The 16906-nt window shown below is 45.9% G+C and overlaps 1 protein-coding gene across 3 annotated transcripts in view; it reads right to left on the bottom strand.

Moving 5' to 3' along the window:
* The window catches only part of CFAP70 (cilia and flagella associated protein 70), a 947035-nt gene that overhangs the window by 195736 nt on the left and 734393 nt on the right, over positions 1-16906 (bottom strand). For all 3 annotated transcript variants that reach the window (XM_069210675.1, XM_069210677.1, XM_069210678.1), the window contains one exon: positions 4171-4332. In XM_069210675.1, coding sequence (XP_069066776.1) covers positions 4171-4332 — 162 coding nt within the window. The remainder of the gene's footprint in view (positions 1-4170; positions 4333-16906) is intronic.

Below are 16906 nucleotides of genomic sequence, written 5' to 3'. Positions count from 1 at the left end.
CTGGAGCTCGTGGGGGCACCATTGTTAGTGCAGGGGTGCCCTCACACACAGGTACCTGCAGCCTGCCCTCTGAGCTGAGAGGGCCTACCATAGGGGTGACTTACATGACTTACAGTGACCTGTAGTAAAAGCGGGTGCATGCACCAAGTTCAAGTAGACTGCAATGGCAGGCATGCAGAACCCTTTGCATGGTCTCCCTATGGGTGGCAGAATAACTGCTGCAGCCCTTAGGGATCCCCTGGAACCCCAATGCGCTGGGTACCCAGGTACCATATACTAGGGACTTACATGGGGGGACCAGTATGCCAATTGTGGGGATAAAACGTACCAGCAACCAAATTAAAAGGCGAGAGCACAGTCACTGGGGTCCTGGTTAGCAGGATCCCCATAAATACAGTCAAATGCACTGTCAAACAGGCTAAAAGTGGGGGTAACCAAGCTAGAAAGAGGCTACTTTCCTACAACTCTGTATAGTGTGCTATTAAAATTTAGTGGCTAGACAACTAGGCAATGTCTTTAAGGTGCGTACAGTGTGGTGGGTTAGTGCCCATTGAGGCTGTGCAGGGGGGCAGGTTACTATTTGTTGGATAAGGTACACTGTGGCAGGTTAGTATCCCCAAAGTACACTGTTGTGGGTCAGTGTCCCTAGGATGCTGTAAATTTTCATGTGTCGACATCTCTAAGAGATATTTTTGTGGATTAATACCCATACCACTATATTCTGCAAGCTCTTCAATTTTCGAAAGCTACATCTCTCCTCAAATTATACTGGCTTCCTATTCACAACAGAGTGCTTTCTGAATGACCTAATACTGTTAATAAATGTTTATTCCGCCACGCTTTGGACTTTCTTAAACCCAGTTTGATCCCATATACGACTGGTAGATCTGCCCTCCTCCAATCTACTTTATATACCTAGGTTGAAGAAATCCCTTAAAAGCTGTTTTTGGTCCTGCCGCCTACATTTTGGAACCAGCTGCTTCTGGAAGTAAGGCTGACTCACTCTCTTCTGTCTTTTAGGAGAAAACTTAAATCTCTTCTATTTCCTACTTAAATGCCCTTCTTCAAAAGCTTCACTACTGTCATGAGACCCTCAGGGGAATAAAGAGCTTGATAAGTGATTTTAACCCAGTATAATTATAAGAAGCTGTACAAAATGATTAACAGTGTCCATAGGATACAATGAAGTGTGACTTAAGATGCTATGCAACATGGAGAGGTAGCCCCTAACATGCACTGCAGTTTACTAGGTTAGTCTTTCCTAAAAGTTGAGATCAGAAGCCAGAGCCTTGACCACACCACTGTTACAAATAGGAATAGAGAGTTGTTGGACTTGGCCTTTTCTGCAGGGTCATCCCAAAACGTTTTGCCTTTACCCTCTTGTTTTCTGAATCCGTCTTCTTAGCTTTGAGGAATCTGAACACTCTATCACTTTTACCCAGTGCTAACGTTTTTGTGCTCTTTCCTTAAAACATGGTAGAATTGGCTTATTCCCAATTGGCATATTTAATTTACTTAATATTACCTAGTAAAGTGGCACTACCTGTGCCCAAGGGCTGTGAATTAAATGCTACTAGTGGGCCTGAACCACTGATTGTGCTACCCTCCTAAGTAGCATTTTTAGCACCTCAGGTCTCCCATTGCATCTGCGTGTGCAGTTTTAAACTGCCATTTTGAACTGCTAAAATAGACCATTTGCCACACCCAAACCTTCCTCTTTAATAAATATAGCACACCCCTGGTGCAGACCAAGGGCAGGCCAGAGGCCAGGGTACAATGTATTTTAAACGTTTTACATGTCCTGGCAGGAAAAAAAACGTTGTTTTTCAATACTGCGAGGCCTACCTCTCCCACAGGATAACATTGGAGTTACCTTATTACAGTTAATAAGCTGCAATTTCCGAATAGGAACAGGTGATCAGTTCATGTTTGATGTCTTTATAATTATAATGAAAAGTCCTAACTTATTGTGAAGTCAGATTTTAAATTACAATTTGAAAATGCCACTGGTAGAAAGTTGGCATTTTCCTGCCCTAGCCATGTGGTGCCTGCAGCCTGTATCTGGGTCAAATGACTGGGTGTATTTGACAGTGAGCCTTTGTGTATACCACATAAACAGCCACACACAATAGGGAGCTTAGGTGTGCCTAGATGAGCCGTCACTGGTAAGGTGGAAAGGAGGAGCTGGGTCTAGCCCCACTCACACTTCAATGGGCTGTGTCCTGCCTCCACACACAGGGATGCATTCTTCCTGTAGTTAGTCTGGAGCCAGGGCCAGTAAGGTAGGTGCACTTCAAAGGCCTGCCTCTGGAAGCGTCTCCCCACTTCAAAGGCACAAAATGGTATAACTAGTGGACATCAGACATCAACCTTTCAGTACACTTCTGGACCTGTGATACCCTGCCAGGAAGAAAGACTGCTGTACTGCTGAAGGGACACCTACTCTGCTGCTCTGAAGGACTGTTGCCCTGCTGTGCTGACCTACTGCCTGCTGCCATCTTGCTTGGGTGAGCAGGACTTGACCTGCAACTCTTGAACCCAGAACCCCAAAGTGACTCCAAGGGCTAGTTTGCTGGTCTCTGGATCTGAGGCTTCAGGGACACAACAAGCATCCAACAATCCTTCACCTGGACTCTGCCACCTGTGAGTCTACCCTGCCAAGTGGTGCCATCCCAGTCCTAGACACTTGCAAGTCAGCTGACTGTGCTCTGCCAGTCTCTGTGGATTCAGAAAAAACATGCATCTCCTCTGCTGTGCAGTGCAACCCGAGCAGAACTGCTGCATCTCCGCTTCTGCATGGTTTGGACCCGTCATAAAGACCCGCATTGCCTCCACAGCCTCATCAGATCCTCAGTGCCGTGATGCGTTCTAGGCACAGACTCTCACATCCCTCATTGACGGCAGCCTCAATGACTATGTTAAACTCCACATCGCAAACTCACAGCTCCTCAGACCCAACGCATCGCCCTGACTGTGCCACACATCCTTGATGCCGGACTTTGCATCGCAAGCTCTCATCGATGGGATCCTCAATGACAGCGCAGGACTTCACACCACAGACTCAATGCAACTCGGAACCAACGCATCGCTTTGGCTGTGCGGTGCATCTTCGACGCGGATCCTTGCAATGTTCCACAAACCAGAATTTGAGGTGCTCTGTTCAGTGGGCCTAAATGGGTCCCTGTGGTGTGCCACGCTCCATTGAGGTCGACCTGTACTTGTAACTTTGTCCTGGTCTTGGGCGACAATACATCAACAGTTGGCGATTTGTGCTTTTTGTCTCCATTTTCACTAAAATCTTTGAAATTACATATTTCCAGTTCTACTGATATGATTTTTGTAGTTTTGGTCATTTTATTTATTAACAAATACTGTATTTTTCTAATCTGGTGTGACATCATTTTTGTGTGGTGTTTTCATCTTATTACTGCTTGAAGCGTTGCACAAATACTTTACACATTGTCTTTAAGTTAAGCCTGACTGCTCTGTGCCAAGCTATCAGAGGGTAGAGCACAGGTTAATTTAGGGTTGGCTTGTGCCTCACCCGGACAACGAATGTTGTTGCTGCTTGTCCAGTGCTCACACCCCAGTCATCCAACCACCCAGTTTCTTGCAGAAGTCCAATTCAAATGGCATACAATTCAATCTATCCATGTCAGGTATGGCATTTGCAAGGCAAGAATTAACACCAATTAGCACCCTTGGACTACTATCTCTTACAGCTATGTGAATATGCTTTTGAAGAGACACTTGAGTTGTACATGCATTACTTTAGCAGCTAAAGTGTTTCGTCCTGACAGGCCTGATAAGGAAATATCAGAGACAAGCCTAAAACAGATCTTCCATGGCTTTCAAAAAACATAAAGTGATACACAGATAGCTTGAATTAGTCTCAGGCACTGGTAATCACTCTGGGCCACAATCTTGTCCCTCATTTTTTGTCCATTTGTCCATTATAACACCTAAAACAGGAAGCAGCCATGTGCAAATCAGCTGTACTCCTTCTCCAATAGGAACAGTACAGATTGAATTGCCAGGCCAGGCCCCCTCAAAACAGGAAGTTAAGAAACCCCAGACTGATTTTAGCCATTTTGGGCTTCGTCAATAGGGTATAGCTTGAGTCCTATGGCACAGTGAGCAAGGCATTCAACAGAGAGGGACACTACTTACTTCCCCTTCCTGCAGGTAGATGGATCCCAGGCGCAAGAAGACTGGGTGAGTTTCGCTTGCGTCCGTCACAAAGCTGAGTGTTCGCTCATAGCAGGCCTTGGCCTCAGTCTTGTTGCCCCGCAGGAAATGCAGGTGCCCAGTCATGGCCCAGACATCAGGGTTCTGGATTGGAAGAGAAGAATCTGAAGTTAGCCACAGCAGGTTGGGCACAGGGTCTAGAAAATTAGGTGAAGGAGGCAAGTACAAGTTAACAGACAGAGGAAGAAAGAGTGTCATGTCACTATGAGGCTTTGTGAACAGGGATGTAAATAAAAGGAAGTTAATATATAAGAACTGTATCTGCATGAGAAGAGGGATCTTAAGCCTAAGCCCTGAAAGCAACTTGTTACAGAAAATTCGCTGTGGAATGACAGAGAGGGGAAGTTTAGAAAAATCAAGACACAACTAGGAGCAGAGTTTTTTCCTTGTTTGCTCTCACCAACGTTAATTTGGCGAGCAAGGAAAATCACCACCTCCTAGTGAGATTTTTTAACGTGGGGGGTCGCGGATGGTCACTACTGCTTGCGTTGAGAAATCTTCAGTTTGCGTTGAGGAAGTTGCCACTCGAGTACAAAATTTACTCGAGTGGCAGAAAAGATACAGCGCCTTCTTGTGCTGCGTGTGGTGCCAGGACGAACACCTGGTGCTAAAAGTCAGCATGAACGGCGTGACCTAATACACTCCACAGCTTGTGTAACTTGGAGTAGCATGGCAGACTTTTTGGGTCACTTCACAGAGTTTCGCCTAGTGGAACACTGCAAACTCCTCCCAGGCCCAGATACAACGAAAACAAGGGTCAGCAAGTTAAAAAAAGATAAAAGAGAGGAAAGATGTGAAGTAAGAGAGGGTATCGTGGAACAGAGGACACGGTGAGAATATACTGACAATTAAAAATTTGGGGCTTTTGTACAGCAAAAAAGGTCTCTTTAGTAGAACACAGATACAACGTGGGAAATGCTTGAATTAATCTTGTGCACTGATATTTACTATGGCCAGAATGCCAGTCGTTCAGTCTAATTCAAGCATTTCCCTCTATTACTGTCCCACTCAGTGAAATTTCCCATAGTGACAGGGGTATGCTCAGATGCCTGCTGAATTCTAAGGCCTCAAGTAGCACCTTGGCTTCCCTCACACACACAACAAAGGTACAGCATGTGCAGCAACAGTGCAAGAACCACACACACACTTTCTCACATACCCTCCCTTCACCTCCCAACACCTCTCTCTAGCCCAGGTTTTCCCTCCACCCACACACACTCCCCATTACTTCTCCTCTCCTCTCATCCGTCAATGTACTGCACCCCTGCGGTCCTTTTTTTAAACATTTATTTTTTGGAGTGTCAGTCAGCAAATCATTGCTGTCCATTCTACCCTTCAAAAAGAAGTTTCACACCAGTGAAATTACATTGTTTTATTCATTAATTCACTTTGGAGTGGCAAATAAAAACAAATAGCACCCTTGTCATTTTGTAGAAACATGCACGTGGTGACACATGCACATACCTACAAAATGACTAAGCAGTGGCCTCTTCTTTCACCTTTATTCTCTTTGGCTGGCAAAAATGCTTGTTGCCGCTGCTGCATAGCATCAGAAATCAGTACTGTCAAAGCCAAAAGGTCCAAAAGGCAAGACTCATTGGCTTTGCAACAGATTGCTTATATTTCTCTTGCTTCAAGTTGACCTGCAAGCCTAGAAATTGGGTCATAAACTTGTAGAGTCTTTGACAAGTAAATCTCTTTCAGTAATCCCAAGATGCTTCTCTGACTTGACGTGCACCTGTAACACTGTGTAGATGTAGACCCCGCACAAACAAATACTAGGACTGGACAAGATTTTTCAAGGCAGAGTAATCAGACATTTGCTAAGGGTATTCTTTCTTGGTACTTGTGTAGTTCTCACTGAACCCTTGGGTGAGCACACTGATATCTAAACCGTGTTCTCCCCCTATAGACCAGTAAGATTGATTTGATGCCTGTAACCAATAACTACATTTCATCTGCTTGCACACAGCATCAGAAGCAACAGGTTTTGAGGGACTTACATTCAAAATAGCTATCTAAGAATAGAGAGTTACTGCTTGCTCAAAATACCTACTCAAAAAGAACAAGTTACCTACCTTCAGTAAGGCCTTTCCTTGTACAGACTCTAGTTAACCACAAATTACTTACCTTTTGAATATCCCCTAGCGTCAGCCGATCTGGAAACCTTTGGCACAGCAATTTCTTCACGCACCACAAGATAGCATTGTTCTACCTTATGCTGATCTGTCCCGCACAAATGTGACTTAGGGAACAGCATATATACACCACCTGCTCACACTGGTGTAAGTTTCTTTCTGAACTCCGTCCACGCCAAGAGATTTGGATCCCAAAAAAAACGATATGAAACAGTGTGCAGAACTTTTTGAGTTGGAATCTAATTAAGACTGGACTGAATGAGACCATTCTACAGAAATGAGAGAAGTGAGAGCAGGTGAGGAATCTAGGGTTAGACAGAGTCTTTAGCAGAAAAGGCATTACAAAAGGTAAAAAAGGTACAAAAGGTAAATAACTTTTCAGATAGATATTTATAACAGCAGATTCCTACCATTTTGAATAGATACCAAAGCAGTACCTCCCAAGTGGTGGGTTTGTGAAATGACTCAGACCAGGAAATCTGGCACTACAGATCAGACGAAACGCCCATCCCACTGGATCAGGCTGTCCAGGCAGTAATGTTTAGGGAATGTATGGCGGGATGCTCACGTGGCAGCCTGACAGTTATCCAAGACTGGCACACCGTGCACTAGTGACATGAAAGCTGATTTTGCTCTAGTGGAGGGAGCACACAAACCTTCTGGGAGCTGCTTTTTGGGTAGCCCATAGCAGATCCTAACACACAAGACATTCTAACTAGAGATGGTTCATTTCTCACAGCAAAACCGACAAACAGTTGTTCATTCTGTTGAAATTCCATATTCCTCTTGATGGAAAAATTGAAGGTCCTATTAGGTTTGGCAGGATGCCGCTGTTCCTCCTTCTTTGATGGATGAGGTGGTGCATAACATTTTGGCAAAGTGATGTGTTGTTCTACATGGAATGCTGCTTTTGTTTGAAGAGATAATTTGTCCGGGAAAAAAGATAACAAATGGTGGAACATAAGGCAAGACGTGAAGCCTGTCACTCATCTGGGAGATGTTATAGTGATGAGGATCACCTTTTTAAATGTGCGTAGATGTTACAAACAATTGTGAATATGCTCAAAAAGCATGCACACCAAATAAGTCAAAACAAGATATAAATTCCATGGAAGCATTATAAAATGAGTAGGTGGGAACATATGAGTCAGCCACTTTGAAAGACACATCACAACAGGTGATTTAAAGAGGAATGGATAATATTGTAAACGTAAAAAGGACAAAATTGCTGATAAGTAACCCTTCACTGTGCGCACAACAAAGCCTTGCTTGGTAGGTGATAAAATAACAAAATATCAGTTAAAGGGACCGATTTAGAGTTTGGCAGACAGGTTACTCCAACACAAAGTTACGAATATCCTGCTCGCCGTATTATAATCTCCATAAACTATTATGGGATTATAATACGCAGACAGTATATCTGCCACGTTTGTGACGGATTAACCCGCTACAACAAACTCTAAATCAGGCCCATAGCTGGATGTGAGGAGAAGAACACCATCCAAAAAACTCCTCTCAGCATCTTGCATAGATATACCTTGTTGAAGGGTACCTGGCTGTCTGAATAACACCAACTACCTTAGGAGGAAGCTTGAATGTCATCAACTGTTTCTTCTCAATCTCCACACACAGAGGTGTAGGTTGTGCAGGCTCGGTGCAATAACTAGCCCTGCTGTTGCAACAGGAGATCCTACAATGAGTTGAGCCCGGTCTCTCTTGATTTTCTTAAGCACCCTGGGCAGTAGAGGTAGAGGTGGAGGTGGAGGTGGAAAGGTGTACCAGCATCCTGAGACCCAATATAGGCAAAAGAAATCCAACATGCAAAAGCTTGGACTTTGCACATTCTTTGTGGATGCAAATAGATTGAGCCAGGGGTCTACCTATTGCTAGAAGATGCCTTGTGCCATCTCAGAGTGTAACCACCATTCATGATCCGCTAGGGCACTGTTGACTGAGTTTGGTTGCCCTTGTGTTTAGAGATCCTGTCAGGAGTTGGGCAATCAGGGGGAAATGTTCTGAGCATTTAGCCACTTCCCAAGGCATATAACCTCCTGGTAAAGGATCCATGACACTACTCTGCCTTGTTTGTTGCAGTGCCACTTGGTGGTTGTGCTGTCTGTGAGAAGCTGCACCAGTTGCCCTTTGATTGTTGGAAGGAACGCTTTCATTGCCAAGCAAATCATATGTAACTTTAAGAAAGTGATATGGAAGCAAGCTTCTGCCAGAAACCAAAGTCCTCTGATCTCCACCTCTTCTAGATGACCTCTCCAACCCAATAACCAGGCATCATTCATAACTGTTACTTCTGGTTAGGGTAGGGTGAGGGGTCTGACAATGGTTCCATTGCAGTTGAGCAGCCCATTGTAAGTTGTTCTCAGTCTCCTTTGACACTTGGATGGAATCCAACAGATTTCCTAAGTGCTGAGTCCACTGGGACTCCAGATTCGACTGTAATGCCTGCAAGTGTCTCCTGTGTGATCCAAACGTAGGATGTAGGAGGCCCAGAGGCCAAGAAGTCCTAGAGCCAACCCCTCTGATACCCAGGCTGCAAAGGGAAGGCACAAAACCGCACCATATCGAAGATGGTTCAGATGAAGGGAAGTTGTTATGAAGGAGTCAGGTGTGACTTTGGCATGTAGATGGAAAAGCCCAATGACGTCAACAGGTTGGAAGTAGTCTGAAAGTGGTTCAGGACTGCTTAGGGGCGAGTCCACCTTCAGTAGCTAGTCATCAGCGTATGGGGCAACTGGTAATCCCAACTTCCACAGATGATCTGTGACCACCACCATCAACTTTGTGAACACCCTAAGTGCAATGGCTAGGCTAAAGGGAGCACAATGAATTGAAAATGCTGTTCAGTGACCTGAATTCACAGGTAAAGCCTGTGAGACTGCAGGGCAGGAATGTGGAAATATGCATCGCATAAGTCCAGCTCTACCATCTAGTCTGCCTGATCAAGAGCAAATAGAACTTGGGGTGTGACATAGATATTGGGGGAGGGGTTAGTCCGCCACAATGGTGATGGATATCCCATCCGCCCGATTTAAATCCCAATGGATATAATGGGATTTAGATTTTGGCGGACAGGATATCTGTCACCACTGTGATGGTGTAACCCCTCCCCCAATATCTAAACAGGCCCTTGGTCCAGAACGAGCATCTTATACTTGTTTTTCCTTAGTAAGAAGATCATATGGCAAATACCTGGGATGGACTAAAAGTCTCTGTCCTTCTTCAGTATCAGAAAGTAATGGAAGTAACTCCCAGGTCAGATTTCTGACCCCAGCACCCTCTCCATTGCTTTGTTAGTCAAGACAGTTAGAACTTCTCCTTGCAGTATAGACAGTGATCCTCCGGGATATGCTGTGGTGTGGGTGGTATGTCTGGACAATAGAAAGGAAGAGTAGGGAGTAACCTTGTTCCACGATCTGGAGCACCCATTGATCCGAGGTTATTGTACTCCATCCAGGCAGGTAAAAGGAGATCCGACCTCCAACCAGTGTCGATCATGGGGTTGCTAAGATTAAATTAAATGGGTTTCGCTGTGGATGCAGAAAGGTGAGGAGGGCTGGGGGCTAAAATGGCACTTGGGAAGAATTGTGACCTTGGGAACCTGAAAGATGTTTGCTAGTTCGTCAACCTCATCCCCCAAGGGATTGAGAGGTCTGTTGTTGCTGAGATGAATACTGTCTTTGTCTTTGCAGATCACTTCTTTCAAAGTCTTGAAAAGGTGCAATTGTTGGAGAAGCTGCTTAACTGATGGAGCTAAACCCAAAGAGTGGACAGTGGCCGTATTCTCCGGGAACCTTTCAGGGCTGAATTTGCTTTCTATATCTGTCCAAATGCATGTCCATAAGTGACTACTGGATATCAATGGAGAATCCTATGGACCAAATCCAGGCTCAGCACCTAAGCACCACACTGTTGCAACTTCTCTCCCTAGATAGTCAGTAATGTCCAAACTTGACATTGCTGAAAATGTTGCAGCATCCTTTCCATCCAAAATCAAGCACTGTAGGATTTGGAAGACTTTATCAGAGGCCACAAGTAGGACATCAGCTACTTTGCCCCATAAGATGTGTAAGTATCTCCCACGGAGGCATAGGCCCTCATTATGACCTTGGTGGGTGGCTGAAGCCGCCCGCCAAGGTCTGACCGCCGGGCGGCCGCAGTCCAGCCGCAGCCATCAGGAGATCCCCGCTGGGCCGGTGGGGATCTCGGCCGCAACACAGGAGCCGGCTCCAAATGGATAGCATACAGTGAAAAGCTGCACGGGCCGTGGCAGGGGGCCCCTGCACTGCCCATGCCAATGGCATGGGCAGTGCAGGGGCCCTCAGTTGCCCTGCGACTCCCCTTTTTGCCAGCCTCTTCATGGCGGTGCAAACCGCCATGAAAAGGCTGGCGGGAGGGGGACTCTTAATTTCCTGGGAAGCGCTGCAAGCAGCGCTGCCCTGGAGGATTACTCCCGCCGGGAGCAAAGTGGCGGGAAACTGCCGGTTCCGGCGTTGCGACCACGGCGCTTCCGCCACGGTCGTAATACAAAGGATTTCACCACCAGCCTGCTGGTGGTGAAATCCGCCAAAACAACCCTGGCGGTCTTTGACCGCCAGGGTTGTAATGACCCCCATAATGTGTGTAGGAGGTTGGCTCTGTATGTACTATTTCAAAGTAAGAAATAGTGTGCACAGAGTCCAAGGGTTCCCCTTAGAGGTAAGATAGTGGCAAAATTAGATAATTCTAATGCTCTATTTTGTGGTAGTGTGGTCGAGCAGTAGGCTTATCAGAGAGTAGTGTTAAGCATTTGTTGTACACACACAGGCAATAAATGAGGAACACACACTCAAAGACTTACTCCAGGCCAATAGGTTTTTATATAGAAAAATATATTTTCTTAGTTTATTTTAATTTTAATAACCACAAGTTCAAGATTTGAAGTAAATACATAAAATGCAAGGTACTCCACACAGGTAAGTTAGGAACTTTGAATATGAGCAATAACATATACAGTTTTTGTTAAAATGGCAATAAGCTATTTTAAAAGGGGACACAGTGCAAAAATCAACGGTTCCTGGGGGAGGTAAGTAAAGGTTAGATTGCGAGGTAAGTAAGACACTTACAAGTCTCAGATCCTGGGCATAGGCATCCCACCATTGGGGGATCAAGGCAAAACCAAAGTTACCACACCAGCAGCTCAGGGCTGGTCAGGTGCAGAGGTGAAAGAGGTGCCCAAAACACATTAGCGCCTATGGAGAACAGGGGTGCTCCGGTTCCAGTCTGCCAGCAGGTAAGTACCCACATCCTCGGGGGGCAGACCAGGGAGGTTTTGTAGAGCACTGGGGGGGGACACAAGTAGGCACACAAAACACACCCTCAGAGGCACAGGACGGGCAGGTGCAGTGTGCAAAGCAGGCATCGGGTTTTAGATAGGAAAAAATTGAGGGACCCGGGGGTCACTCTATTGGTGCAGGCAGGCACAGGGGGTTCTCGGGACAGCTACCACCTGGGCTAGGCAGAGGGTCGCCTGGGGGTCACTCTTGCACTGAGGTTCCTTCAGGTCCTGGGGGCTGCGGGTGCAGTGCTTGGTCCAGGTGTCAGGTCCCTTCTTATAGGCAGTCGCGGTCAGGGGGAGCCTCTAGATTCTCTCTGCAGGCGTCGCTGTGGGGTTCCAGGGGGGTCGTCTCGGGCTACTCACGGGGTCGCAGTCGCCGGGGAGTCCTCCCTGTGGTGTTTGTTCTCTGGATCTCGAGCCAGGGGCGTTGGGTGCAGAGTGTGAAGTCTCACGCTTCCGGCGGAAAGAGTGAGTTCTTTGGAACTTGATTCTTTGTTGCAAAGATGTAGCTGTTTTTGAGCAGAGCCGCTGCTCATGGGAGTTTTTTGGTCCTGGAGGGTCAGGGCAGTCCTCTGAGGCTTCAGAGGTCACTGGTCCCTGTTGGATGTGTCGCTGGTTGCAGGTTTTTGACTTAGGAGACAGGCCAGTAGGGCTGGGGCCAAAGCAGTTGTTGTCGTCCGTTGTCTGGGGTTCTGGGGTGCTCCTAAATACTAGATTGAGGGATGTGCTTAGGTCTGGGAGGGCAGTAGCCAATGGCTACTGTCCTGGAGAGTGGCTACACCCTCTTTGTGCCTCCTCCCTTAGGGGAGGGGGGCACATCCCTAATCCTGGCATCAGTGTGCATTTATTGCGCTGAGAAGTTTGATACCAAACTTCCCAGATTTCAGTGTAGCCATTATGGAACTGTGGAGTTCGTGTTTGACAGACTCCCAGACCATATACTCTTATGGCTACCCTGCACTTACAATGTCTAAGGTTTTGCTTAGACACTGTAGGGGCATAGTATTCATGCACATATTCGCTCACCTGTGGTATAGTGCACCCTGCCTTAGGGCAGTAAGGCCTGCTAGATGGGTGACTTACCTATGCCACAGGCAGTGTGACGTTGGCATGGCACCCTGAGGGAGTGCCATATTGACTTAGTCTTTTTCTCCCCTCCAGCACACACAAGTTGTGAGGCAGTGTGCATGTGCTGAGTAGGGGGCCCCAGCGTGGTATAAGACATGCTGCAGCCCTTAGAGACCTTCCCTGGCATCAGGGCCCTTGGTACCAGTTACAAGGGACTTTTCTGAGTGCCAGGGCTGTGCCAATTGTGGAAGCAAAGGTACAGTTTAGGGAAAGAACACTGGTGCTGGGGCCTGGTTAGCAGGGTCCCAGCACACTTTCAATCAAAAATGAGCATCAGCAAAGGCAAAAGGTCAGGGGATAACCACGCCAAGGAGGCATTTCCTTACAATGTGTTTATTGATCTGAGAGGAAAACTGGTTAAAAAAAGTATATGTGCAAAAACCTCCATTGTCTCTGACTCCATATCTGGAGGAGTGGTAAGAAAAGCCTCCCGGCTTGTACGGCTCGTACATGTCTGTACTACAAGACTCTCTGAAGTGGGGTATTGTAGTAAAACATCTGCCTCTCCAGAAGCTGGTCTGTGCCATCTTGCCACCTGCCTATTAACAGGAAGGCAAGGCCCCGGTTTTGTGTAGGTCCCCCTAGTATATCAATTAGGTCCTCATTGAAGGACAATAAAGGTTTTTGTGAAGATTGCCCTGGGGTTAGAACCTCCATCAGAAGTGTTGTTTTAACCACCTGTGTGGGTAAGAAAGTCAAGGGTCTTGGGTACCCTTCTGATAACTGTGGCAAATGATTAAGTTCCCTCAGTAGCTATCAAACATTTGGGGAAGAAAGGCCACTGTCTGGCGAGGCATCCAGACCTCTGGCATTCTGAAGACCTACAAAAACATCCTCTTGTTCAAATGGATGGTACTCTTCATCAAAAATAAACTCCTCTCGTGAATAATCTGATTCGGATTGGGCCAAGAGTTTAGATCTAGGCTGTGGAATGTGTCTCAGAAACTGAGTAAACAATCTGGTCCTCAAACGGCATTGTTTATGTTAACACTTGTGACACTGCAACCAGCACCATTAATGGAGCAATAGGTGTAATTGGACCCAGAATCAATGAGACTGGAGCTAAAGATGGAACTGGTCTTGGAATGAGGTACAAGGGCAGAGCTGGCGTTGAGGAGAAATCCACTGATGGTAAACCAGCTGGAGGCCCTCTTAGATCTATAGGGCCTGAAAGCACTACAGTGGGATCCGGTGTGGCACCAAAGAGGCTGTCTATATCTAATTTAAGCTGTTGGAGCTGTTCCGGTGTCGCTACTCAATCAGAAGAGATTTCTCACAGAATCAGCATTGAAGCTGACTCTGCTGGGTGAGATTGGCTTTGCGGCCAGGAGATGCTAGGCATGTCATGCAACTCTAAAGGGTGCAAGAGGCGAGAGCAGATGATCCATGTTTGGATTTTTTACCTTTTCGTGGCTCCATTTTGACTTACCTGACTTCAACAAAGACCGGTTATGAAAGTAGCCTTGAGAAAGAGAGCGTGCTCATGCTTTTGACTTCGACAAGGATCGGCACACCCTCGACTTCGATCTGGAGCAGGTCTTTGACTTCCTTCACTCGGCAAAGGCGGGCTTTGCCTCAAGGATTGCCTTTTTGTTCATCTTGGCCCACGACAAGCATTCCTTCCAATCATGATTGGGGCCAAGGTTCCAAAGACAGACGTAACAAGGATCTGTAACTGACAGCCATATGTGACCTTATCGACGATGTCATCAATTATGTTGTTTGAGATGGCATCGGGGATGTCATGCGTGAGGTTGAGAGCAACACACAGCGTGAGCTATAGTTTTCATAAGTAACCAACAGTTTTTACATTTGATTTCATAACCATAATTACCCTTTATCTGTTTTTTTTCCAGTGAATGTCTGATATTTTTTAAACATACTTTTATAATCCATGTACACAGCAGCAAATGAATCTAATGTTCTAAAGTTTATGACTATCAGTGAAGATCCTATGAGGCAGAACCATAACTGACACACAGCACACTTTTTTCAGTGAATCTGTGTGTGTGAGGGGGGGTGGCTGTTGATGATATGCTTCTTGTAGCTCTCAAGTTATTACATTCTCCTCTTATCAACACGTTTTGTAAGCAATTGCTGCTGTACACAGCCTTTGGTTATGCATAGTAGGAGCTATCATGTCACGTGCCCAACCTCCTGTGTGATGGGTAGGACCAACACAGAGGGCATCAACATTCCAATCACAGCACACATCTGTTATCCATATATGCCACAATTGCACTGATTCCATGTAGCAACCTGAGAGCCAGAACCTCACTCACTCAACACAAAAAGTGAGTTGATGAATACTGCAGGAGCTGAAACTTCCCCCCCCCCCCAACATGAAGACACTGCCCGGATAGCTCGCAGTACCCACAAGCACCTATTGGCAAACAGCAATGTTAAAAGGGGCAACAAGCAATAACGAGTTAGGCAGGCAAAAGCAAGACTTAACAAAACCCCAAGCCCTGTATGAAACAAGACAATAGAAGTGCAAAGCATCCAACACACAAGCATCCATCACCCAAGGGTAAGGACATACAGTCTCAGTCCTTCAAATAGCAAGGAAGGAGAGAAGGCATTAATCATACAACTGAGAGCCATTCTTTGCCAACAACCCCAAAGTCCTCTTCCCTGCAATGCAACAAATAGTGGGGCAAGGATGCAATGAAGGAGGTGCAAAGGAAGTAGCCAGAGGCCCAAATAGGATCACCAACACACAGCCTCAGAAAGTTTGAACATGTACAAGTCAAGGACACTCAAAAAAAAAATCAACAATTCAGAATGCTTGAAACTCAGCTACATATAATGCTGACTCAGAGATGCACACTACGATACTGCAGATAGATCCTGAAACAAATTAGGCCCAAGTAGGCAAATACTTTATTGACAACCTAGACAGGCAGAACAGACCCAATAGACTGCTGTACTGAGATGGCTATGCATCAAATAACAGAACAACTGTGATTGTAGGTTGTTGATCATGTAAAACAAACACCCAAAAAATTTAACCTGTTCCCAATATTCACCTGCATGGAATGAAAACTGGTGATGGATACATATGCAAGGCACAAATTATTATTTTGAGCTGATATTTTTTTTTCTTTGAATGCTGTTTGAAAAGGCTACTTTAAATTAAAACATAAAAAACAATGCAGAACAACCCATAGCAAAAATTAGTCTGGGGGAACAAATAGCCAAATACCTCACCAGGAATAGCCCAGATCACTTTCAACAGGATAGAAGTGTCCCACCCTGAGAATGTCTAGTCCTCAAGCACATCAGTCCTCATGCTTTTAGCCCCCATACCAGAACAAAAGGGAAAGGGGTAGGACCCACTTAATAAAACTTTGATTGTGCCATCCGATTAAATTTAACAAATTGGGACAGAGGTTCAGGAAGCAGCACTGAGGCACAGAGGTCAGCATGCCAAAAGCCCTGAGTCCAAGAAGCAGCCCTGCCAAGTTTTCCAGGTCCATGCGTGATGTGTTGCTCTAGTCCAGGATTCTTATTGGAATTCTGAGACTTGTAGTCTTGTTTATCTCATTAAAAAACCTGACCTCACTTCCCAGAATTTAAAGGAGAAAACCTGGGCTGGAGTAGCACCTCACGCATGGACCTGGGAAACTTGGCATCTTTGAAGAAGTGCAGGAAGTACAATCAAAGGAGACCAAAGGGGTATAGGCACCCAACCCAAACAGTAAACAGGATCAAGAAGGTACACAGAACCACTAAAATGAGAGTCGATAGAGGCACCAGGGCAGACCATGACTCAACCACAAAAAAGGCAGTTGGCTGGTCTCAAGCAAGGAGTTCATATACCATTTTACTGGAATTGAAGCAACCAGGAGGAGCCACCACCACTCAACAGAAACTACATAGGGAAAACTAGGGAAGTGACCCGCTAGCCCCTGACCCAAAAGGGATTAAGATGAATCACAAACAGATGGACATGTAGCAGACTTGTCCAAACCAGGACACAACCATCCATCTCCTGGCCTGGCCCAGCAAAAAGTAGAGAAATGTCAAACACCAGAATGCACCTAAAGAGAAATTAGGGTTA

The sequence above is a fragment of the Pleurodeles waltl genome, chromosome 10 (genome assembly GCF_031143425.1).
Source record: "Pleurodeles waltl isolate 20211129_DDA chromosome 10, aPleWal1.hap1.20221129, whole genome shotgun sequence".
Classification (NCBI taxonomy): Eukaryota; Metazoa; Chordata; class Amphibia; order Caudata; family Salamandridae; genus Pleurodeles; species Pleurodeles waltl.
Note: the sequence above shows the minus strand (reverse complement) of the source record. Positions and strands in the feature narration are given on the sequence as shown.